At 37.6% G+C, this 25,888-nt stretch overlaps 1 protein-coding gene across 1 annotated transcript in view; it reads left to right on the plus strand.

The window, feature by feature from the left end:
• Positions 1–25,888, plus strand: part of ULK4 (unc-51 like kinase 4) — a 200,916-nt gene that overhangs the window by 44,272 nt on the left and 130,756 nt on the right. Inside the window, exons 23-30 of the mRNA XM_060781768.2 lie at positions 1,251–1,384; positions 7,969–8,090; positions 10,689–10,745; positions 15,514–15,565; positions 15,659–15,753; positions 23,121–23,172; positions 23,264–23,405; positions 24,732–24,824. Of these exons, the coding sequence (XP_060637751.2) occupies positions 1,251–1,384; positions 7,969–8,090; positions 10,689–10,745; positions 15,514–15,565; positions 15,659–15,753; positions 23,121–23,172; positions 23,264–23,405; positions 24,732–24,824 (747 nt within the window). The remainder of the gene's footprint in view (positions 1–1,250; positions 1,385–7,968; positions 8,091–10,688; positions 10,746–15,513; positions 15,566–15,658; positions 15,754–23,120; positions 23,173–23,263; positions 23,406–24,731; positions 24,825–25,888) is intronic.

Below are 25,888 nucleotides of genomic sequence, written 5' to 3' on the forward strand. Positions count from 1 at the left end.
GATTTTTCCCAGACAGACTTCTTCCAATACTATCTGATTCTCTTGTGTAATATCAGAATCTCAATTTGGAAAATCCAAAAATGTATATGATCTCATGGGCAGTCTCTTGGAAATCAATCAGCAACAGTAGCAGTTGCTTGTCGAAAAATTAGATAATTTTTTCAGGCTCTTCTGTCTGAACAGATAGACAATGAGATAGGTAAATAATAGAGTAATAGAAATACTAGAATTGGAAAAGACCAATCTCCAACCACCTCTTGAAAGATGGCCATCCAACCTCTGTTTAAAAAACATCCAAAGAAGGAGACTTACCTGCACTCTGTGAGTATGTATTTCACTACTGAACAGCTCCTACTGTCAGGAAGTACTTCCTGACATTTAGATGGAAACTCTTTTCTGTAGTTAGAATTCATTGCTCTAAGCTTGCTCCTCAATATAAAGTCTTTTAAAATTGTTAAACATGGCTATCATGTCATCTTAACTTTCAAGCTAAACAAACCAAGTTCCCTAAGCTGCTTCTCATTCGGCTTGACATGGAGCGGTGGTGATGCTATGGGTTAAACCTTTGTGCCGACTGAACTGCTGACCTGAAGATTGCCAATTCAAATCCGCAAGACAGTGTGAGCTCCTTTCTGTGAGCCCCAGCTTCTCATGTGGGGACATGACAGAACATACATACAGGAAACAGTAAGCAACAGGATCATAGATAAACATATTACTAGAGAAAGCTTGAAGAAAGTTGTCATTTTCAACAACCACATTATCGAAGGGTTATTTAATGAAGGAAGTCATAGCCCTGAGCCCTTATAGATGTTTTCAAATGGAAAATTCTTTATTTTAGCACTTAGAAGGCACTGTGGAGCTATTCCATCTTTTTCCCCCTCAATGGATTTTCCACTGTAAGAAAAAGATGAAAGAAGGAAGAGGTATGAATAGAATGCAACATTGGCTGAGGCACCTGCAAAATTCACTGAATTAGGCAGAGCTGCGTTTTAGTATAGATCATCAGGAACTAATCTCAGAGGATTTTGGTTCTTAAAGTTGCAGAGTTAGCCTGTTCTTGAAATAACTCACATCCATGAGGTTTCCACAGTTGTGACATTTTAAATTCAGCATACATTTTGATGTAACTTTTTTTGACTTAGCCTTAGTATGATTATCTGGGTAAGTCTGAATACGCCCACCTGTCCTTTGACAGCCATGCCATTTTTTATCATATAGCGTAATCTTTTACACTTCTTTGTGTGTAGGTTGGTGATGTATATTGAAAGAGACAGCAGAAAGACCATGCCAGGAAAAGAACAGCAAAGCAGCAATGAATACCTGTCAAAATGTCTGGGCCTTCTCATCTGTCACATTGTGCAAGAGCTGCCACATATTTTAGGTAAATTGAGCTGCACCGCTATAAGAATCTAGTCCCCCTTTTTCTGTTAATTTGATATTCTATTAATCTCTGAAGGGAGACGTGGCCATTTTTCTTGGACAGAGGGTGTCACTGGTGACTAAATGCATCATACCTTCCTGGTGGGCAGAGTCACAATCTCCCCCATCTTTCATCAAAAACATATTAGACCAGGAAAGGTACACACAATTGCCTGTTGTGCTTGTAGTTCTATTAATTGGGTGAAACATACGCTTGTCTGGTAATATATGCATTTCTTAAAATTTGTTTCTCACTAGATTTTGTACAGAATGGACCAGAAATAGCAATTTTCTGAGGGGAATGGCCCAAGTTTAGTAATGGGCTCAAATATTTGGGATATCCACCAAGGTGTAAATACCAAGTTTGGTCAAAACTTTGCATTTTAGAGCACATTAAATTACATAAATCTGAATTCTTTTCAGTGGGAGGTACCTGAAGTAATTGATATTACTTTATTATAGTCTTTGTTTTGGTCCCATTTAGTAGCACACTTTGATTACTCGGTGGTGAAGTATGTGGATTTTTATAGCCCAACACACAGCAACACATTCTGAACCAGGGATTCCCAACCTAATGGGCCAGATGCGGCCCTCCAAGGTCATTGACCTGTTGCCATCATCCTCTGTTCCCCCACCCTAAATTTTAGACTTAGGCTTGCTCTAAGTCTGAAATGACTTAAAGTCATGTCATATAACAACAATCCTAATTAACTTGGCTATCTCATCAGCCAAAAGCAGACACACACTTCCCACTGAAATACTGGTAAGTTTATGTTGGTTAAAATTGTTCTTCCATTTTCTTCATTGAAATTAAATCCAGACAAGGCAGAGGTACTCCTGGTCAGTCGGAAGACAGATCAGGGTATGGGATTACAGCCTGTGTTGTATGGATCGCATTCCCCCTGAAGACCCAGGTCTGCAGTCTGGGGGTGATCCTGGACTCATTGCTGACCCTGGAACCCCAGGTATCAGTAGTGGCCAGGAGTGCCTTTGCACAGTTAAAATTTGTCCACCAGCTGCACCCATACCTTGAGATGCCAGATCTGACCATGGTAGTCCACGCCTTAGTTACATCCTGTCTGGACTACTGCATCCTGTCTGGACTACTCTACGTGGAGCTACCTCTGAAGATAGTTCAGAAGCTATAACTAGTGCAGAGATCGGCAGCCAAATTACTAACTGGAGTGTCATACAGGGAGCAGACGACTCCTATGTTATGGCAGCTGTACTGGCAGCCGGTCTGCTTCTGGGCTAAATATAAAGTGCTGGTTATTACCTATAAAGCCCAAAACAGTTCAGGCTCGGGCTATGAAAAACTGCTGCGGTCGACAGAGGTGGTCCTCCTCTCAGTCCCGCCTGGCTGGTGGGAATGAGAGAGAGGGCCTTCTCCATGATCACCCACCACCACCACTCTGGAACTCCCTTTCTGAAGAATTAAAAAAGGCCCCCTCTCTCCTCTACTTTAAGAAGCTTTTAAAACGCATTTATGCACTTTAGTCTATGGAGAGGAGGAGGACTAATTTCACTTTTATATACAGCCCGCCCTGTTGAACATCTGACTTTGTTAATCCGCTGTATACCATCTCAACCCCAATTATTTAATCAGATATTAAGAGTTTTAATTGATTTAATATGTTAAATGTATTATGTCATGTTCATTTAAGCTGTTTTTTTAATTTAACTGGCATTAAATGTTTGCCACTGTGTCTTATATTGTTGTAAGCTGCCCTGAGTCCCCTTGGGAAGATAGGGTGGGGTATACATAAAGATTATTATTATTATTATTATTATTATTATTATTATTATCATCAGTATTGTATTCTTTCATTTTTGCACTACAAATAAGATATATGCAGTGTGCCTAAGGATTTGTTTATTTTTTTAAAAAAAAAACAACTATAGTCTGGTGTCTCAATAGTCTGAGGGACCATGAACCGGTCCTCTGCTTAAAAAGTTTGAAGACCCCTACTCTAAATTATAGTGAGAACAGAGGAAGAGCAGGGTTAGCTTTCATCTTGGAGACTGGCAGTATTACTACTCCTAAAAAGTAATATCAAAACTAGTACATGTGAGAAAAGATAAATTAGACATTATTAATGTATACAGAAATTTTGTTTTAGTGGTATCAATAGAAACTTGTTTGGACCTTACAGTTGGAAGGACTGCTTCATTATAGTCTACATCTCTACCGCAAATTCTTTCCTCCGAAAAGTTTCCCTTTTTCTGAGAAAAAGGTTGGATGGTTGTTATTCATGCTTGTGAATAGTGTATAATTATCTTAATTGCCAGTGTCAAATTTCTATGCATTTCTATGTAAATAGCATTAAAGTATTTATCTTTTCCAGTAGGTGTAGCTATGAACCACACATTCAAACCTGTTTATTTTAAAACGGAAAGTCACTGCAGCACATTTTTTGAATTTACGTTTTATTGACTCTAAACATGCTTATTAAAGACTGATTAATTGCCTTTCAGCCTGAGTGTCAGCAGTTCAAACTGTGAATTTTGCCACTTCTGCTGAAAGCATATCTAATTTGCAAGCTATGTCCTCCTTGCTATGTAGCTCCTTTTACAGGAACTGCTGAATTCAATAGGGAAATACCTTCCCTGTGTCAAATATAAATTGTTTCATGATGGAAGCAGACTACATGATAAGGTCAATAAAGTCTCACAAAAGTAAAGATAGTTCAATTTTATTGAATATGGATTTTATGCATTTATCAAGAACAACAGGGTGATATAATTGATCATGATGGTATATACAAACTAACTGGATACCTTTAACAGTTGGCATGACCAGTCCTCCAGACCTACGTAGATGTAAAGCTTTAGATTTCCAATTAATTCAGGACAATGTTTTGGTTATGGTTGAGACTGATAGAGCTATTCTGGAATCTTGATGTTCGGTTTCCTTTTTCAGACACATTGAAGCTAATTATATTGGACAAGTTTTGCTTGCTTTTTCTGTCACTTAACCCACCCACCCCCCTTGATTTTTCTGTTTTTATATTCCTGGTTGCTTTCATGAAAAAAATCTACCTCCCTTCGTTGTCCTTGTATGCAAAGATAAATAATTACACTAGTTTGGGCCCCACTGTGAGAGAAAACAAATATTCCTCGGTAGTATTGTCCATGTATTTGAGTGCCCCAATTTGTTATGGGGGTATTATTTGACAAGAGAAAAATGTGTAGCGTTTTTCATTAATAATCCTGACTTTTGTACAGAAACTCACTTTTTTCCATACAGAATAATTCTTCCACAACACTTTGGGCCATTAGAAACTGGGACAAAATTCTCACTGATCTGTTACTTTTCCCACAATATAGCTTTTAAACTGTAGGTAAAACTGATTTTGATTAAGGAATAGATAATTATTAATATTACTTCATTTCCTACATTGGGGCTAAAACATAATCATGATCTCATCTTTATATTTATATATTTTGAGAGGGGACATTATAGTAATCAATACAGAAATAAAGATCTGTTATCTCAGTGAAAGTGGAGTATCCACAAAGCAAATTATATATAGCCCTCTCCATGACTGTCTTGTTCATCTATACCAAACTCGGCACATTTCCTTTTTATTTTCTCATTCCTTTCCCAAGTGTCAGTAGCTTTGTGTCATGACTTTTTAAAAAGTTAACACTAATTTCAGATTGTCACTGAAGATATCAGTGTCTGATTGTAGCTTCCTATCTGTGCGAACAGCAGTTGGAAGGAATTATTTTTGTCGGGACCATGACATAGAAGAAAAGAACTAATTGAGACTTTAAGATTCAAAGCAATGCTAAGAAGATGTCACCTCAGAATGTATGCATAAAGCCTCATGGTTGGTAGCATGATCTGAAATGAGTTTTATAAAAATCTGTGAGGAAGGTACAGTTTTTTATTCAAAATCTGGAGGGTTATGAATATAATTGTTCTGTAATAATAGTAATGGGTAGTAGTATGAGTTTTATTTAGTCATGACTAACAAATGGAGACCCTGGTGGTGCAGTGGGTTAAACCACTGAGCTGCTGAACTTGCTGATGAAAAGTTCCACTATTGGAATCCAGGGATGAGCTCCCGCTGTTAGCCTCAGCTTCTGCCAACCGAGCAGTTCGAAAACATGCAGATGTGAGTAGATCAATAGGTATCGCTTTGGCGGGAAGGTAATGGTGCTCCATGCAGTCATGTTGGCCACATGTTGGCCACATGATCTTGAAGGTGTCTACAGACATCAGCTCTTCGGCTTAGAAATGGAGATGAGTACCACCCCTCAGAGTTGGACATGACTAGATGTCAAGGGGAAACCTTTACCTTTATTTATTTATTTATTTACGACATTTCTATGCCGCCCTTCTCACCCCGAAGGAGACTCAGAGCGGCTTACAAGATATATATACATACAATATATTATATTATTAGCATAGTACAATACAATATCAGTACAATATCAGTATTACATATTACTATACTGCACTATACCATTATATTGTAATATTATTGTAATATTATTAGTAATATCACATGTAATATAAATATTTAATTATAAATATTTATTGTATTGTCGAAGGCTTACTGTATAAATATTTATTATTGCTAGTATTATATTGTATTACATTATAATATTATAAATATTATATGTATACACAATATATTATATTATATTATATTATATTATATTATATTATATTATTAGTAAAGACATTTTTGCCTCATTCCTCCCACCCGCCATTTTGCCCACCCACCATTCTTGCCTCCTCATTTCCTTCAGGGAGGAAGGCAACCCACATTGCCATTTTGGTATTTATTATTATAAAAAAAACCAACATCTTGACCAACATCAAAGCCCCCATTTAACTTTAGGACCTCTTGCTGGGCCAGCTCCATAAATAGAAACAGCATAATTTACAGCAGGCACGGGCTAACAAGTATCCATGATGAAATACAATCATGACAGAAGAAGAAGAAGTATAATACCCATATTTCAGCTGATGCCAAAATACACCTGAAGCCCTATGATGGAATAATTCAAAATGAAACAAGAGATCATGCTGCAAGCTTAGACTCAGACGCTAAAAGGCTACTAGGGAAGAGCAGAGGACAAGTGCCAGTAGCACTGTGACGAATGATTCAGCTGGACTCATGCCCAAAGGACGATTCCAGTTATGCTCAGATGTGAAAGTAAAGTCCAAATCTGCATAAAATAGGGACCTGAAATGTCAGAAGCATGAATCTGAAAAACTGAACATTGTATACCAGAAATGGAACATACAAACATTGCAAAACGTGCTGGGATAAAAATGGGCAGGTATGAAACATTTTCAATAAAGTACATAAAGTGTTTTATTCAGGAAATGGCAATCAAAGATGAAATGGAGTGGCATTAATGGGGGTGATGAGCCAAAATCAGTCAAGGGATATAGTGCAAACTTTGATTGAATAATATAAATATTGGGAAAACCTATCAATATAACCAGAATCCAAGTTTAAGGTTTAATTACAGAGAAGAAAAAAGTGAAATTTAAACATTCTGTGCTAGAGGGAAATGTCCAGAGGGAAATGGATCACATACCAAAACAGGATACTGTATTTCATTGCATTTCAGCCACACTTTGTCCCCCAAGGCAGCCCTCTAAAACTTGGGGGAAAGAGGAGCGCAGTTGGGCAGAGCTGCCAAAATGACAAATAAATCAAGCCTGAATTTTTCTAGAACAGATAACTTACTTGATGCTATCATTTTTGAGGCATATCATGAGATGAAATGATTTATTACAAAATACAATAGTATTTTCTAAGGTGGGAGTCACAATGGAGGAAAAAGAGGATGGATATAGGAAGTTTCCTAGCTACAAAAATCTGACTTACCAAAGATTCATAGTTATGAATGGGGGTGAGATAATAGGAGAGAAATCTATTCCTCTGAAAGGAAATTCATTCCTGAAAGAGTTATCTGGGGAAAAGGTTTCTCAACTGACGCTTTATCCCCAATCCTTGTTTCCACAACAAGCAAAATTTTCCAAAATTTTAGGAAGAGAAAGTGAGGTGAAATCTTCGGAACAGGGGCACGGACAGCAAAATAAACACCACAGGAATGTTAACCCTTCCCTATGCTATCCAAATAATGGCTGGAGTTACACTAGAAAAAATGTACCTGTTCCGACTTAACAAACATGCAACATCAGAGCTAACATGCACCTCAATTTTAGCCAAAAAAAGAGTGCGTTACTTGAATAAATAAGGTTTTTAAGGCTAAATTTGCTTGTTAAGATCCATTGAGACCTTTTGAATCAATTGGAACTTGAACACTTACGTGTGTCTCATTGACTCAGGGATGTGTTCTAATTGGCAATAGTAACTGGATTTAGATGTTAGCATCTAAGACAGATAGACATGAAGGGTAAATCTAAACTTGATTTAGAAGTAACCAAAACAAACTTAACAGCACTTTCATGGGGATGTTTTCTTAGCAGTCAGTTCTTCTGTGTTTATTTCAAGGTAATTTTTTTAAAAAACCCAGTGTTAATCTAATGTATTTATTTTTTAATTTGTTTTGTAGGTGACATTATTTCTGCTTTATCCAATGTATCAGGACGTAAGCATCCATCAACAGTTCAAACCAAACAGCTGAAAGGGTGCCTTCCTATGATGCCTGTGGTCCTCCATCTTATGACATCCCAGGTATTATTTGCAAAAAACCAAAGCAAACAGTATCACAGGTTGTTGTAGGTGGCTTGTTTTGTACTCTGTCCAGAATTTCTCCTTGCTTATTTCTTTTTTTAAGGGAAATAATTAATGTATGCCACTCAGTTATACCAGGTTCTTCCACTTTGATTTTATTACACTAATGAAACATGTCACATTTTCATGGTTCATTTTCTCCCACTGCAAGCTGTCATGTATTCATAAAGCCATGACAGAAAGCCTTACAAACTTATGTACGAACTTAGAGAGCCTCAGATCTCAGACCTCAGATGTGCTCTAGATGTAGGTTTTAGGGCAAGTTATTTCCCCTTTCTCATTTGATTGTGTTTAGGAAAATAGATGTTTTTCTTGCAGAGGCAATCCACTACATCTGAGTTAACCTTTACCCTGCTAATCTAGGGGCAGGTGTCACATGATATTCTCAGGAACCCTCCCTGTGGACTCCTTTCCCTAACCTTTCAGTTTTCTATCTCCTGCCTAAGACATGTCCAAAACTTATATTGTTATTGTTATTATTATATTTTGTTACCTGTCTTTCCACTTAGCTTGAGGTGGGACACAACATGCTTAAAACATATCATAACATTATAATACATATATTAAAACATATTTCTATAAAATTTTCACATTAAAATATACGGAACAAAGATTAAAACACAATAGTCATAGAATGTAAATTTAAAATTGACTAGATAGGCTGCTTGAAGAGATAGATCTTCAGTTGTATCTTGAATTTTGACAGCTGGTTTAGCTGTCAAAGCTCTACCAGCAGGTCATCCCACAATTTTGAGGCAGCCAATGAAAATGCCCTCTGGGTGCTGGTTGCCAGTCAGATTCTGGCTGGTTGGTGTAAGCATTCCCCAGAGGACCTTAGTGTTTGGGGTGGATTATACGGGGAGAATGCGATACTGTAGGTAACCTGGACACAAACCATGTAGGGCTTTAAAGCTCAAAACCAACACCTTATATTTTATATACTAATTGGCAACCAGTATATGGCTTTAATATTGCTGTAACTCCTAGATGTTTCAGTAAATAGTCTGACTGCCATGTTGTTAACTAATTGGAGTTTTTAAATTTGGCACAAAGATAACCCAATGTAAACCTTCATATGATACAACTAGAAGGGTTTTTAGAGAGAAGACAGTCTCTCAGGTAACCAGGTACCAAAAATGTAGGGCATTTTAAACTAATAAAAAAAATACTCAAACCAGATACAGTAGCCACTTCATGAACTTCAGAAATTTCAGTGGCCCCAAAATGCTGCAGCCAATCTGCTGGCTGGGGCTGATTATAGGGAATACATAGTTCCCTTCTTGCAACAGTTTCAGTAGCTAATCAGTCTTTCTGGAGAGAGTTCCAAGTGCTGGTTATAAACTTAGGCTTTATATGGCTTGAGTTTAGACTACTTTAAACATTGTATCTCCCTGTATGAGCCTGGCTTGAGTTTTAAGATCTTTGGGGGGAGAGTCCTGGTCCCACCATTGTCATAGACACATTTGATGAAGACTTGCAAGAGAGTCTAGAATGTTCTCCTCCTATCCAGTTAGATAGCTGCAAAAGTATTTTCAATTTTCATGACAAGTGAGATATCTACTTTTTCTAATGTATTTGTCATTGAGCTCAGTTATTCTTTCCTTTGTGTTTGTCTTTCTTTCCCTTTATAACTAGTTCTAGTCCCTTTTTGTTGTCTTTTACTGTCAGTGATGAAGCTTTGTCTGAAGCCTTTTATAGATTCTGCCCACAGTTTATTTTTCTGTGGTGGTGATTTTAGGATTGACTCTTCTGAGTCACTCTTGCTTGTTTCTGAAGACAATAGATCTGCATTTTTATTTGTCTATTGCTCCATAACCTGCTGAGCTGTGGTTGGTCACAGGAGTTGGTGGTTTATTTAAATAGTCTTCCACTTGTCTTTTTCTCAGACAGCAACAGCATTTTTGGATTACTATCTATAATTTTAAATCAAGTATATTTCTCTTTTCCTTATTTTTTTTAAATTTTGCTAATCTAAAGAATAAAAGGGAGGGAAAAAAGTAAAAAAACAAATATTTTGGAAAGGCAGGAAATTAAAAATCAGAGGAAAGGAGAACCAACATTCCTAAAGAAAATTATTGTAGACTCCTCCTTTGAGCTGTCGGTGCATGGGGAGAAACTCATGCGTCATGGATTTCTCCTCCAGATATCCAAAAATGATCATTCATGGTAAGTCAGATCTCTCATTTTTTAATCTGTTTCTCATTGATCAACTGAAGAAAAGGAGAAAGGGAGTCAACAGAAAGTTTACAGAAAAGCAAAATTGTGAATCTTGCCTGTAGTGTGTCAGAGTAAGTGTTAACCCACATGGCAGGGATTACTTCTTTGTCATGTGTGTCTATTTTTGGCCACGTTAGCTTGTAGTCATTTTCTGCCCTGGTCATGAATGCTTTGATATTAGCCATGAGTGCCCACTCAAAATTCCAGATGTACCCACTGACTTAGAAAGGTAAGAAACCCTTGACCCCAAATTATATTACATACAGTGCTTACAACAACTTCCAAGTACATATTAATGTTTTTTCAAACTCATGCTCACAGGTATTTCGTCCACAAATTGTAAATGAGGAGTTTCTTTTCAGCTATGGAACTTTACTGGTAAGTAATCTAAAGTCAGTCTCAAGATAATGGATACATATAACCAAAATGAGAACAACTTGTATGAAAGTTGAATTTGTATGGGTAATATATTAACGGTACATACAAAATAATTTAACTTTAAGATTACTCCACTTGCTTTGAGAAAGAACTATTTGTGTGACTTTTCCTACAGAAATATTCTAAAATGCATTTTTAAACTTTTACTTTTCGTTGATTGTGACATTTTAATTAAAATAATAAAATAATTAAAACTAAAATATATTCTAATTCAAATTAGTTAAATTTATCCACAAGTGATAATTTATAATAATCCAGAAATGTATAGTTTACTCTGTTGCAGATGCTACACTTTGCATTCAAGTTTGTTGTTACCCATCAGATGTCCATTGTTGTACCGATCATTGTAATCTTGATGCCACATGGCAGTTCTCTCTTCAGCAACCTTACCGTTAATCTCTAGAATTACCATTGTTTCTTGGATGTCACATAATCTTGGTGTCACAACGTCATTATGACATTAGTTTTGTTGCTTGTTATTGATGGGGGTTAGTTCTGCCACCAGTGGATTAGAATTACCACCTGATGAAACGGATGCTGGAGAAATGGGAGCAACAATGAAATGTTGAAGGGCAGAACTCTGTGCCACATAGCTAGCTCAGTATGTTATACAGTAGCCTCCTAACCTCAAATGTAGTGGAAGATGTCATTATGTTGCCAGCTTTGAAATACCATTCAACATTGAGTCTGATTATCTACTGTACATTGCATAGGGTAATGGTGGTTCTACCTTGCTCTTTATGTCAGGGAGCAATGTATCCTGGCTCAGATGTAACTTCATTGTGAGGCTTTAAGGAATGCCATTTTACTTGCCTGTTAGCTGACAGTTGCACATATTATGTATTTAAATGACTTACCAAAAATCTCTCATCCACTTACACTAAGGGTATAGTAAAAGCCAGCCTTGTTGAGAGTATTGTAAATGGGAGGAGAAATCTTTTCTAACAAATATTTTGAATAATGAAATATTTCTGGTAATTTTTATTAATATAGTAACTAACAATATCCCTGGGATCAAACTTTAAAATGGAAGTATGAGTAGAAATGAAAGATTCTTTCTCATTTTTTTGGTAATATTTACTTTGAAACATTGTTTTGTATGCTTAGGATGCTGTCTGCAAAAATTACATTCTTTTTTTCTCTCTTTGCCAGAACATTTATGTTATATTTAGTTGATGAAAGTTGTATAAACTAGAAAACCCAGACATTTATCACACTCAATGTCAGCTCTACAGCTTTGATATTAACAATAAGATCTGTATTGAGATTTCCAGGGTGCCACAAAGGGCTGCAGTTAAAATGAAGCACTACTTCCATTTCGTATTGTTAGTTTCAGCTACAACTTGTCACAGCTGCTGTCAGATGACAGTTATATCTTCTAAAAGGATCATCTTTCTTTTGAAACAAAATTAAGTGGATATACATGTCACCAGAGTAGTTACTGAGGTGAATGTTACATACACAGCAGACTGCAGTATTCTGTCATGGAAGGACTTATTTGTGTGTAACTCCAAGACAATGAAACAAAATAGCTGGGATTTGGTGTGCATACTAATGGGACCCCAGAAGTGTGTGCTTTGGGGTTATGTTTTAAATGTGTTAATGAGTTTTAATTAATTTTGATGTGTGTGTTTCCTATGGTAGCATCTTCCAGTAGTAGTCATAGAAATTGCTTTGGAGATCTGAAATATAGCTAACTACAGAAATCACACACTAACTACAGAATATTTAATGTTTCCAAAATATTTTTACTTCGATTCCCCCTTGGGGGTCCTGGTGAGTTAGAAAGCTTTCATAAGCTAGGATCACATGGGCCAGAGGCACACCAGGCAAAATATACTGGACACAATTGCACTATGGTACTCCCAAACTATTCCGCCTAATAAGGGAAGGCAAAAAAAAAAAATCTGATCAATTAATTGAAGAGAGGAAATCAAAAACTAGCATGAAAAAGAAGACTTGTGGGACAAATTGGAGCACCACAGAAGGAGGTAGAGAACAAAACAGTGTTTGAATGAGGGAGGAAGAGCACCAAGGTAGGTAAGGAAAGACAAAGAACACTTAGCTCAATGGGAAAGAAAGTACATTGGAGTAAATAGATTGTTGCGGAAAGGGAAGGGAACCATCTGGGTAGGTAAGGAATGAGAAATATTGTCAAGTTGGGATGGAGAGGCAGATAAGGAATATAATAATAATAAGAATAATAAGAATATTCTAATCTTTTTTTGAAATTGAACCGTTTTGCTGGTTTGTTTGTAGTTAGCATTACAGACCTTTGGTTGTTAGTTAGGAGTAAAAACATGCTTTTGTGATCCTAGTGAAACTAGTCATTACTTCAGTGTAGGGATCCTTGTGCATACTTGACAGAGTATGCCTGTTTTAATAGAGAGTCTGCTATATTACCTTCTATTTGTCACACTATTCTACCAAGGAAAATGAACAGCATTGTCGTTTATTTCGATTTAAAACTCTTGAGAAAAATAGAATAAAGTGCTGTGCTATGAATGTTTTGCAGAAAGGTCCTATTGGATTAGCAGCCAGTGGCATTTCTTAAAAGGAAAATGTTAGAATAGCTGATTCCATAGTAACCCCACTTGTGAAATAGCCACCACTCCTAGTGTCTGCTTATTAGTTTCTCAACAGTTTGCTTTCTACTTTGTTGTCATAGCAATCCTGTCTTTCATTTACAAGCTATCATTCTTAATCTTTGCTAACATTTCAAGATGGTGTATACCTTACTCTGCCTGAGCTCATAGCAGTCATTCTTACACGTTTCCAGCAGTATTTGACTCTCAGAAGTTTCCTTATTGTTCCATTACAGTTGGAATTTGTAGGAGTTGGCATAGGGCTTTTCTAACCACATACTTTTATCAGCTTTCTACCTGTAACTGGCACTTTGAATTCCAAATTATTTCTCTCACTCCAACTCGGATGCTTTTCTTCTCTAAGATAAAACAGCCAGACTCTGGAAAATCTTGTGTATAGTTATGGCTTGTGCTCTTTTTTGTCATTATGAATTCCAAAAATTTTGTTCATCATTTAGTCAGTACAAACTGCGATTGTCTGTATGGAAAAAGGACAGATGCTTTTGATGAAAAGATCTGATCTGACCAATTTCAGAAAACTTTGTAAAGAATGCCCATGCTACAGTAGTTTTAACAGTTTGTCATGAAGTACATGAAGTTGCATCCTATCTGAAGTTGTTATTGTGCAGAACAGAGAGGTCTCAAATTAATCCTATTTTCATATAGATGGCTTTCAAAAGTTCAAAACATGAAAATGTAAGTGTGAACAGAAAATCTATAGCATATTCCTCACATGATGAGGTTTCAACATTCAAATTTTAATGAGTAATTTAATGGCATCATGCATTTATTTGGCAGACTAAAATTTCCATGTTGTAACTGGACTTTATTTTGTTTGATGTGTTATTTATAATGGTTTTGTATTTATTTTTACTTCCTGATTTTATTGCTGTGTCCTGTGTATACTGATGTATTGTATTGCTGGGCTTGGCCTCATGTAAGCCACCCCGGGTCCCCTTGGTGAGATGTGGCGGGGTATAAATAAATAAATAAATAATAATAATAATTATTATTATTATTATTATCATTATTATTCCCAGAGCCATTTGAATGCCTCAGCTGAAGTACAAGTCACCCCCCGCCCCACTCACACACTTAATTTACAGAAGCTAAACAGACTAGCAGTTGAGTATTACCTTGTTATTTACAGCAAGACAATGTCTTCACTAGGCCCCAAATGTATGGGGTTTGTTTCCAGGCATCTACAGTTCTGATTTTCAACAACTTGCTGATGCTTTTCACCTCCCCAAGCTTCTCCCACTCCCTCTTTTACTCTACCTCAGAAAGATGATTTACTAGGGTTATCCTTAAAATGTGGGAAAGTATACATTTCTGTAATTCTTTCTGCAAGTAGGGTAGGTATTATGTGATGAGTTCACAACAGTGATAAAAATGAAAAATACTGTATTTCCAGAGTATAATTATTTTAGCATAGCTGTATCCTGAAACTGAATTTTTTTAAACAAAGTTTGATCTACTAATAATGCTCATATCTTTAAAAAAATTGGTAATTATCTCATGTTTATTTTTTAGCATCCTGTAGTTTTGATATTGCTGAGCTTCATCTGATTTCCAAAATTATGGTATTTTCCAAAGAAGGAATTGTGTTAATCTCTTGCAGCATATAAAGGAAGAAAGAAATAAGGCAAAAAAGAAATATAGCAGCACATTTAAGACAATCTGTTTTTTATTTTTGTATGCATTTTCATGGGTATATAATATATATATCTTTCCACAATATGAGTTTACATTCATAAAGGCTCTTGTGAAAATAAAAGCCAGTTAAATGTGGTGTCACATTTCTTTTCCCCCCCTTCAAGCCCATTCCTTCCTCCTTTTTATGTTTCAAAGTTATGTTATCAGCTGTTGAATCTGAAACATTGATGCTTCATCTTGTACAGCATGTATTTAGATATAAATCCAATTGAATACAATGTATTATCGGTAGCAAAGTTTTTAAAAAACTATATTCCATGTGTAGGGATCTTCTGCTACTTAAACTACAGGGGCTGCCTATATTCGACATTATTTGTGTTTAACAAAGATACAAGTCATTAAAAAGAAGAAAAATGTGCTAACATTTTATTATTTGTGCATTCTTTTCCACCGTGCGTTGACAACAGAATTTTGTCGTATTAATAGATTCAGGAGAAACTAATTTAGATGGAGCAATAGGTAAGAGCCTTTTTGGATATTTGCAATACTATTTAAATATAAGCATTTTTCTTCTTGTATTAAAGAAGATGTGCTATGATTTTTCATCAACAGGTCAAACAGGTACAGAAGAACTGATTAAAATTACTTTATCAACATTTGAAGCAATAATTCAACATCCAGTATTGCTGATGCCTCACCACTCAACAGTAAGTCCCGATATCATATGAAACACTAGCATTCTTATTGTCTGTACCCTCAGTAATAAATGGATTATGTCCACATCAACCACGATGATTACGTTCATGGCTTTAAAATACTTTTTCTTGATAATTTAGCACAACTGTCAAAAATAATAAATAGTTTGCACCATATTACATTTGTTTGCCAATAGTTTCACTATTATTTGTTTTCCAACCAAAAAAAGGAAGAGGTCTCTAAAGTTGAGAAAACTCAGAGGTGAGAATTTTGCACAGTTTTTGCTTGGTGGTTGAATTCTTGAAGTGTTTTTGGAAGTTATACTGCTTTCTTTTGCAGAAAGATCATGTTTCTCGTGCCCCCCCCCCCCCATTTCACACTGTCTGGAGACAGTGGTTTTCTGCAGTCAAAAAGAAAGTTTCCTGTTGACATTACATCTAATTGAGTCTGACTCTGGGAGGTGGTGCTCATCTCTATTTCTAAGTCGAAGAGCCGGTGTTGTCTGTAGATGCCTCCTAGGTCATGTGGCCAGCATGATTGCATGGAGCACTGTAACCTTCCCACCAAAGTGGTACCTATTGAGTTACTCACATTTGCATGTTTTTGAACTGCTGGGTTGGCAGAAGCTAAGGCTAGCAATGGGAGCTTACCTTGTCCTGTGGATTCGAACCACCAACCTTTCTGGTCAGCAAGTTCTTCAGCTTAGCAGTTTAACCTGCTGTGCCCCCACAGCCCCTCTTTCTGCAGTAGAACCTGTGATTTTCGGCACGGAACTATTTCCTGAAACACGTAACATTCAAGAACTGCTCAGAAATATTTGTTTTCTTTTATAGCATTATCCATCCAGGCATTTGAGAATTAAATAGCCAAATATTGTGGTTTTAATTTCATCCTATGATACTTATTTTATTATTTATTTATTTATTTACAGCTTTTATATTCCGCCCTGCTCAGCCCACAGGGGACTCTGGGCGGATTGCAGTGTACACATATATGGCAAACATTCAATGCCAGTTTTTGACATACAAACATATACAGACATACACAGAGGCTATTTAACTTTTTCTGGCCGCCAGGGGAGCTGTCGCTTTCATCGTCCATCTGCGATGCAAATGAAGCACTTCCGCATTCCCCGCATGCTTCCCCGCTGGAATGCTTTGCTGGAGTCTTCTTTATGACCTCATAAATCAATTAATTTAGCCTCCTCACTTTTAAGGTGGTACCTAGTTTTCCTACTTGACAAATGCAACTGTCTTTTGAGTTGCAAAGGTCGACAACAGGCTACACTCAATTGGTTGGAAACCCACTCCAACCTGGGCTGGTTTCGAACTCATGACCTTTTGGTCAGAGTGATCTTAATGCAGCTGACACTCAGCCAGCTGCGCCACAATCCCGGTGCTTATTTTATTTGTTTTTTTAATTTCTGTTTGCTGTCATGGGATCCAGGGCAACACTCAGTATGATACATTGTAGGCTGTTCATACTTTATTCAACAATATGAAGAAAATAAAACTATTGTAAAGCTATGAATGATCGATCATGTTGTGTAGCTATGGCAATAATGCTAAATCAGAATTACAATTTTAATTTGTAAAGGTGAATAAATTCTCCTTTGATTCACTGAACCATCAGAGGGAGATCTTGCACAGCTAATAGGCAAAACAGTGGGTTTCACTGTTTCTAGCATAGAAAAATGAACAATGTTAGATTGTAGAAGGTGCTAGTTTTCATGTATGTTGCTGAAAATCATAACCAATTTTCACGATCTCCCCAGCTCCTTGTTAATCATTTTTCTATCTCGTTCTGTAAAGCTTATAATTGTGTGTTACTAAATTGTATGATTCCCTTTTTTCTTTGTTGACATAATTATAGGGAAGGCTAAAATGTTTATTTTTTTTCTCCCTTGTTAATATATGAAAGGATAAAAAAATAAGCAGATTGTGACCTAGTGATGTATTAGATTATTTCAATAACTAGATTATGAAAATAACTATTATTCCTTAAGCACCTGATAAATACTAGATGATTGATAGTCACTTATTGGCAGTATACGTGTGTTTGGCATCTCATTCAATTTTTTTATTATATTGCATATAATGCACACTAAATACTTGATTTTAGAATTAGAAGTCCCAAAATATACTTCCTGCTTAGTCTATCACTGTACCCCTCTCTACCTCTATGAAGATAATAGTGAATATGCCTAGCATTCATACTTAGTTAAAACTTCCTTCTTGCAACATAGTAGGGTTAATTTGCATAAAAACAGTATTTTAAAGGGTTGTAAGGGTATGCTGAGATCTCGATAATAAGCACATTCATTTCCTTGTTAAACAGAATTGTACTTACTATTCAAGAGATTGAAAATGAATATTCGTACAAACATGTGGTTACTATATATCATATTTGGAACAAATTCTCATTCGTGTTTGGTTATAAATACATAAAATATATTTATGTGTCATGCATAACAAATGAAAATGAAGTATGCAATTGCATTCTAGCAACGTTTGTTTAAACTTTTTTTCATACAGGCATCTATGATAACTTCTCCCTGACTTTAGTAGGTGTTAGCAGTATGACAAGTAACAAAATGTGTATGATTTTATTTATTTATTTATTTACAGTATTTCTACCCCGCCCTTCTCACTCCGAAGGAGACTCAGAGCGGCTTACAGAATACACACATATGGCAAACATTCAATGCCAATTATACACTTTATACAATTATATTATTAACAAGGACAGACAAACACAAACAGAGGTAAAGGCAGTTGTTCTAATTTTATTTCTGGCATCTTGCATGCTGTGATCAACTCTGGTCACCGGAGAGGCGTGCTGTCGCTCCATCTTCCATGCCAAGGAGCATTGATGTCCTCAAGGACACCTTTCTTACCTCCCCACTAAAAGTGGTACCTATTTATCTACTCATATTTCTGCTTCTAACCTGCTAGTTGAGCTGGGACTAACTGCGAGTGCTCATCCCAACCCGGGATGTAACTGCTGACTTTTTGATTGGCAGGACTTTTCTACAGCACAATGGTTTAGCCTGCTGTGCTAAGCCAGGCCCTATTCCAATGTATTCCAATTATCTGGAATACATTGCTTCCAGACATTGTAGATTAATATAGCATATTCCTTGCGTGACACATAAAGCATTCTAGCAACATTCTCATTTATGAGATATCTTCTAATTGGTAGTTGAGCATGACTTGAAATCTGTTAATACAACATTCATTGCCCAAAGCAACTTGTTGCTTTCCTGCTAATTGAAACAAGACGGGTTCACAGTTCCAGATCAATACTTTAAATATAAAACTTCTTTGTTGTTGTTGTTCATACGTTCAGTCGTCTCCGACTCTTCGTGACCTCATGGACCAGCCTACGCCAGAGCTCCCTGTCGGCCGTTACCACCCCCAGCTCCCTCAAGGTCAGTCCAGTCACTTCAAGGATGCCATCCATCCATCTTGCCCTTGGTCGGCCCCTCTTCCTTTTGCCTTCCACTTTCCCCAGCATAATTGTCTTCTCTAGGCTTTCCTGTCTCCTCATGATGTGGCCAAAGTACTTCAACTTTGTCTCTAGTATCTTTCCCTCCAGTGAGCAGTCGGGCTTTATTTCCTGGAGGATGGACTGGTTGGATCTTCTCGCAGTCCAAGGCACTCTCAGCACTTTCCTCCAGCACCACAGCTCAAAAGCATCGATCTTCCTTCGCTCAGCCTTCCCTAAGGTCCAGCTCTCGCATCCGTAGGTTACTACAGGGAATACCATGGCTTTGACTAGGCGGATCTTGGTTGCCAGTCTGATGTCTCTACTCTTCACTATTTTATCGAGACTGGACATTGCTCTCCTCCCAAGAAGTAAGCGTCTTCTGATTTCCTGGCTGCAGTCTGCATCTGCAGTAATCTTTGCGCCTAGAAATACAAAGTCTGTCACGGCCTCCACGGTTTCTCCCTCTATTTTCCAGTTGTCAATCATTCTTGTTGCCATAATCTTGGTTTTTTTGACGTTTAGCTGCAACCCGGCTTTTGCGCTTTCTTCTTTCACCTTGATTAGAAGGCTCCTCAGCTCCTCCTCGCTTTCGGCCATCAGAGTGGTGTCATCTGCATATCTGAGGTTGTTAATGTTTCTTCCAGCAATTTTCACCCCAGCTTTGCATTCATCCAGCCCCGCACATCGCATGATGTGTTCTGCATACAAGTTAAAAAGGTTGGGTGAGAGTATGCAGCCTTGCCGTACGCCTTTCCCAATCTTGAACCAGTCTGTTGTTCCATGGTCAGTTCTTACTGTTGCTACTTGGTCCTTGTACAGATTCCTCAGGAGAGAGACAAGGTGGCTTGGTATGCCCATCCCACCAAGAACTTGCCACAATTTATTATGATCCACACAGTCAAAGGCTTTAGAATAGTCAATGAAGCAGAAGTAGATGTTTTTCTGAAACTCCCTGCCTTTCTCCATTATCCAGCGGATATTGGCAATCTGGTCTCTCGTTCCTCTGCCTTTTCTAAACCCAGCTTGAACATCTGGCAACTCTCGCTCCATGTATTGCTGGAGTCTTCCTTGCAGGATCTTGAGCATTACCTTACTGGCATGAGAAATAAGGGCCACTGTGCGGAAGTTGGAGCAGTCTTTCGCATTTCCCTTTTTTGGTATGGGGATATAAGTTGATTTTTTCCAGTCTGATGGCCATTCTTGTGTTTTCCATATTTGCTGGCAAATGGCATGCATCACCTTGACAGCATCATCTTTTAAGATTTTAAACAGTTCAGCTGGGATCCCGTCGTCTCCTGCTGCCTTGTTGTTAGCAATGCTTCTTAAGGCCCATTCAACCTCACTCCTCAGGATGTCTGGTTCTAATTCATTCACCACACTGTCACACTGTCACTATTCACAGGGGAGAATAAAACTTCTTTACTATATATATTCTCCCCTGACTAGAAGTATTTAAGATTAATCCCAGAAGCTGGACTTGTGAGTGTCAATAGATTTCCTGGTATTCACAAAAATTGGTTTTAAAGCTACATTAAATTGTGGACAATAGGAGAACAAAATAACTTATTTGAAATTTTAAAGCTTTAACAATAGGGATATAGTTATGCTTCTTTATGTTTACAGCCATTTTGAGGTGATCTGTAAGTACTTGATTTTAATTGTATATAATTATACAATCAGTATCATTCAATTGCATGGTTGACATAGTTCCCTTTTTTTGCACCGGGCAGCATTGTATTACTGACATTGTCAACATAAATTACATGTTAACTAAGTATGAATTTAATATGATGTAAGTAAATGTCAGTAGAGTGATATTTCAGTAATCACTTTCTAACACTTTTATGGCACAGTGCTGTATATCTCTGCCTTTGTAATTAAGCTGACTTTGTATTTAGGTCTTATTGGGTACACATTTTCTTTGTAATTGACTATGAGATTTCAATGAACTATTGTACAAGAATGGATCCTAATGTTTTCCAGCTTCTCAAGTTTTGAAACAACAGTACTACGACATCGTTCTAATGTGTAGGAGTATTTGAGAGGATAATCTCTTAGTCCATTTATCAAGTTGTTTTGGTGATAAATTGAAAAAAAGCCAATCCAGTTGATGAATGAGTGTACAGGCAATCCTCGAGTTATGAACATCTGACTTATGTACAATTCAAAAGGGTCTCTCCCCTCCCTCCCCGCCATGAAATCTTAGCACTGAGCTCCACCCTCTTTCCCTTTTCCTCCTATCAATATCTCTCCAAATCACATTTCCTTTTTCTTCTTACGGATCTCTCCATCGCCTTTTCTTTTTCTTCCTGTCAATATCTCTCCAAACCCCCTTTCCCCTTTCTTTTTGTTGGTTTCTCCAAACCCCTTTTTCCTGTTCTTCCTATCTATTTCTCCAAACCCATTTCCTCATTTCTTCCTATCTCTCCAAACTCTTTTTTCTTTCTATCCATATCTCTCCAAACCTCTTTTCCTCTTACAGATATTTCTCCAAGTCCCTTTTCTCTTTCTTCACCTCTCCTTCATGTCTGACAGCACTTTTAATTGTCCTGGCACAATGCTATGCAATGCTGGGATTTGTAGTTTGGGGAGGCAGCAGCAGCAGGTTTTTTTTTTTGTGGCCCATTATGGGGGAGGGGGTTTCCCACCCAGGCTCCCCTTCCCAGAGCACTCTTTAAGGAGGCATTTTGTCAGGGTTTGGCTCATCTTCATCTGGAGAGTCAAAAGGGATCCCTGGTTGGGGCCTAATACACCCCCGAGACAGAGGAAAGAAGAGGGATTGCACTCAGGGTGAAAAACTAGCCAGCTCCGCTGCCATTTCTTGCTGCCATTTCCCCCTTCAGTCAGGAAACCTACCTTGCATGTTTTGGTTTTATTCTGCTGTAAAATGTTGTTCAGGCTTGGCCCCATGTAAGCCGCTCTGAGTCCTCATTGGGGAGATGGTGGCAGGGTATAAAGATTATTGTTATTATTTTTATTACTATTATTATTATTGCACCACTACTGAGGTCTCTTCATCAGAGCCAGGGGTGGGCCCTCGGTGGGATCCTTGGCACGGGGCTGGGACGTGCCACATTTGCTGGTGGCTTGCTGGGGTTTGCCCTCCATCGTGTTTGCCAGCAGCCTTGTTCCGCAACCATGCAGGCCCAGAAAGGCATGGGTGCTTTCTGGGTCTGCATGCCACACACACACTCACTTTCCAAGGAAAGTGCATGTGCGCATGCAGGCCCAAAGCATCCATACCTGCCAGGGCCTGCAGCCGAATGCTGAGTAAGAGGCGCTCTTACTCAGCACTCAGCTGTAGGCCCTGGCTGGCAGGGGTGCTTTAGGCATGCATGCGACACACGCACTCTCCTTGAAGTGAAGGGGGAAATGGCAGTGAGAAATGGTGGTGGAACTTGCTTTTTTTCACCCTGGGCGCAATCTCTCTTCTCTCTTTTTTAACTGTGATGCCAGAAAGCAGGCTTGGAGCCTGTACCCCCTCTCGCCTGCTTTTGTGTCGAGTTTATTTTCGTACCGGAAGGGGCCTTCCCATTCTGTGCCTCTGAATGAATGAAGTAAATGAAATAAACGAATGAAACAGGAGAAATGAATTTTGTGGACATGACTAATGCTCAGTCCTGCTGAGGCTAATTAATGTAATGGTTCTGTGATGTGTTGATTTATTAATCTACTACAAACCTGCATCCTCCTCTAGAATGCATTTATTACGTTTTCAACTTTTTGTACTACAGTACAATTAGCAGTTAAAGCCATATATTGTATTATTGCTGCTTGCTGTTTTTTTTTAATTCAGAAAAGAAAGATTGCAGTATATGGGAGTTATGTTTTTTATCTTAGAATAATATGAGCCAGAACTTTTCTGTTTTTTGTTTTTTTTCCTTTTCAGGTTATAGATCACATCCTGCCACCCTTAGTTACTTTGGTCTCTAGTCAAAATGGTAAGTACATCGCCACATCAATTAAAATGCCCATTTTGCTTTAATTAAATGTCAGCATGGTTACATACTTGGCACATTGATTTTTTTCTAGTGGAATGGAGACTCTTCAGTTTGCGGTTGCTCTCTGAAACCACATCACTGCTTGTTAGTCATGAGGTTATGGCTGAAGAGAAAGAGATCCTTAACTCAAGCAACAAACTTCTGTCTCTTGTTAGAGGCTCCTTGCTGCCTCAGTAAGTACAGAACAGTTTTTCTAATCAGAACTAATTCTATGACCGATCTGTTTTGACTGAACATTTTAAAACTGCAGTTGATTTAAATGACAGAAGTCAGTCATAATTAATGGTGAGCAATATCATACTTTGCCATATGTCTCGATTTAAGGGCTTTATGCTGGTTTCCATCATGTATATTGTAGGAACTATACAGCTGCAGCACAGACAAGTTTGCATTGCAATTTTACAATCTGCCTGGGTCTCTCCAAAGAGAAACGAGGTACCCCTAATTATCTGAGTGGAATACATTGCCTTTCCAACAATGTATTTTGTTGGTTATACTCAGCTTGCTCGCTCTTGGATTGAAATACATTGGACTTTGGTTTATTCAGTGCTGATTTGTTTTTGTTTCTTGTCCTCTGAGTTGGTTGCATTGTATCCATAGTGGGAGAAATAATAGGATTAAGAGAAAAACCTTTTGGGAAGAAACAGAGTTGGAATAGGTGCCTGTCCTAGAATAAAGGGACAGCAAATGTGAAGTTAAAAATGTAGTGAAGCACGTTTAGAAGAGGTATAGCTTGCGTAATTTCTTTTACTATGCAGCGTCACTTTATGTAGAATTACTATGTAAGTAATGTGTGATAGCATCCCTTTGTAAAATGCAAATGAGTATGCTATTAGTCAGCATCTTTTTAAAATAAATGTGGCTGTTGAGGAACTTCCTATCTATATTTACTTGGAAGTAAATTTTAAGATGTCCAGCAGAAACTGCTTCCAATTTAAACTGAGAAAATATATTGCGTCTAAGATAAATGAACATGGGAAAATGCACATCTATTACTAGAATTCAAAGTAGTAGCAATTTAGCTGGAAAAAGCTACCAGCTTTGTTTTTCTGTTAGTCACTAAGATGTTAAAACATCCCTTTGCATGCATCTTTTAGTAAAGTTCGATTTAATTTGCTTGGTGCTAAGGAGTACTATATAGAAATAGGGAAATTCATATTTTGGAAAGCACTACAGTTGGATTTCTGTGACTGATTTGTTGCACAAGCAGGGAACCTGCTGACAGATTGGCATCTTGTTTTTGCTTGACACCCCTGAGGAATTAAGAAACCTGTGTACTATAGTTGGGCTAAGAGAACAGAGATCATGAGCAGGAATGTATCATGATATTAGGGGAAAGATAAGGCCAGGGACTTTGAAAGTCATGATAAAATTCCTGTATTGGATTTTTGGACAGACAGGAAGCCAACGCAGGGATTTTTTGGAGAGGGGGATTATTTAATCAAATCAGATATTTCCCCACAGAAAATATGTTTCATAATTTTTTCTCTTGGTTTCAGATTAGAACACATTTTAACTGCACCTCACCCAGTACCAGCTTATGCTCTGAAACTCCTTGTTGCCCTTACAGAGTACAGTCCTGCTTTTATAAGGTAAAACAACTATATTTTAAACCAAAGTCCAAAGAGATTGACTCTTATGATAAAATCATAAAGTCTACGATTGATTGTATGACTCTGTGATAAACTTCCAACAGAAGCTTACCATGGAGTTGCATCTAGAGTATTCTGGAGAGCACATTTTAATAAAATCTGTGTATAATCAAAAGTCAAATCCACAAATGTGGAGGGGCAACTCTGTATCTGTGTGTGTGAAAGAGAATGTATTTATGTATGAATATGGTTGGAAGTGGTGGAGAGTCTCAGGATTGTTGGAATAAAGCCCAAGATTAAAAACTTCGGCAAGTTCCAACATTACAAAATTTTTGGCAATTTCAACCAGAGGCAGCCAGGTTAGTAACTGGGGCAGCATATAGGGAGCACACAACTCCCATGTTAGGTCAGCTCCACTGGCTGCCTCTTTGCTACCGGTCACAATGCAAAGTGCTGACTTTATAATAATAATAATAAATAATAAACTTTATTTCTACCCCGCTACCATCTCCCCAATGGGCCCCCGGCTATGGAACTCCCTTCCTGGTGAGATTAGATCAGCCCCCTCTCTCCTGTCATTCAGGAGGATGGTGAAGACCTGACTGTGGGACCAGTGCAATGCGGCAATAATAGGTGTTTTAAGATGGTTTAAAACAGTTGATTTTAAAGTAGATATAAGTGATTTTAATGTTTGTATATATTTATAGTTTATGTCCAGCATATATATAGTGTGCTCTGCCCTGAGTCATTTGCAGGGTGAGAAGTGTGAAATATAAAATTTTCAAATAAATAAATAAATAAATACATGGTAGTCCTACTCCCCCTTCTTTCAATAATATATTAAGGAGGTTGTGTGCACACTCTCTTTAACAGTCAGTGATTTTCTGCATGATTGCTTCTTTTTAAGTAGATGACCATAATACTCCTTATGTTGAAGAGTTTTGTGCTTAAAATATTATACTGATTTCAAATAGTAGAAGTATTGGAAAGATTAAGACCATGCTTCATTAGAAACATCCAGATCAAATGTCAATGTATTAAAAAGCCAAGCTACAAATGAACAC

Source organism: Anolis sagrei, chromosome 6, assembly GCF_037176765.1.
Source record: "Anolis sagrei isolate rAnoSag1 chromosome 6, rAnoSag1.mat, whole genome shotgun sequence".
NCBI classification, from domain to species: Eukaryota; Metazoa; Chordata; class Lepidosauria; order Squamata; family Dactyloidae; genus Anolis; species Anolis sagrei.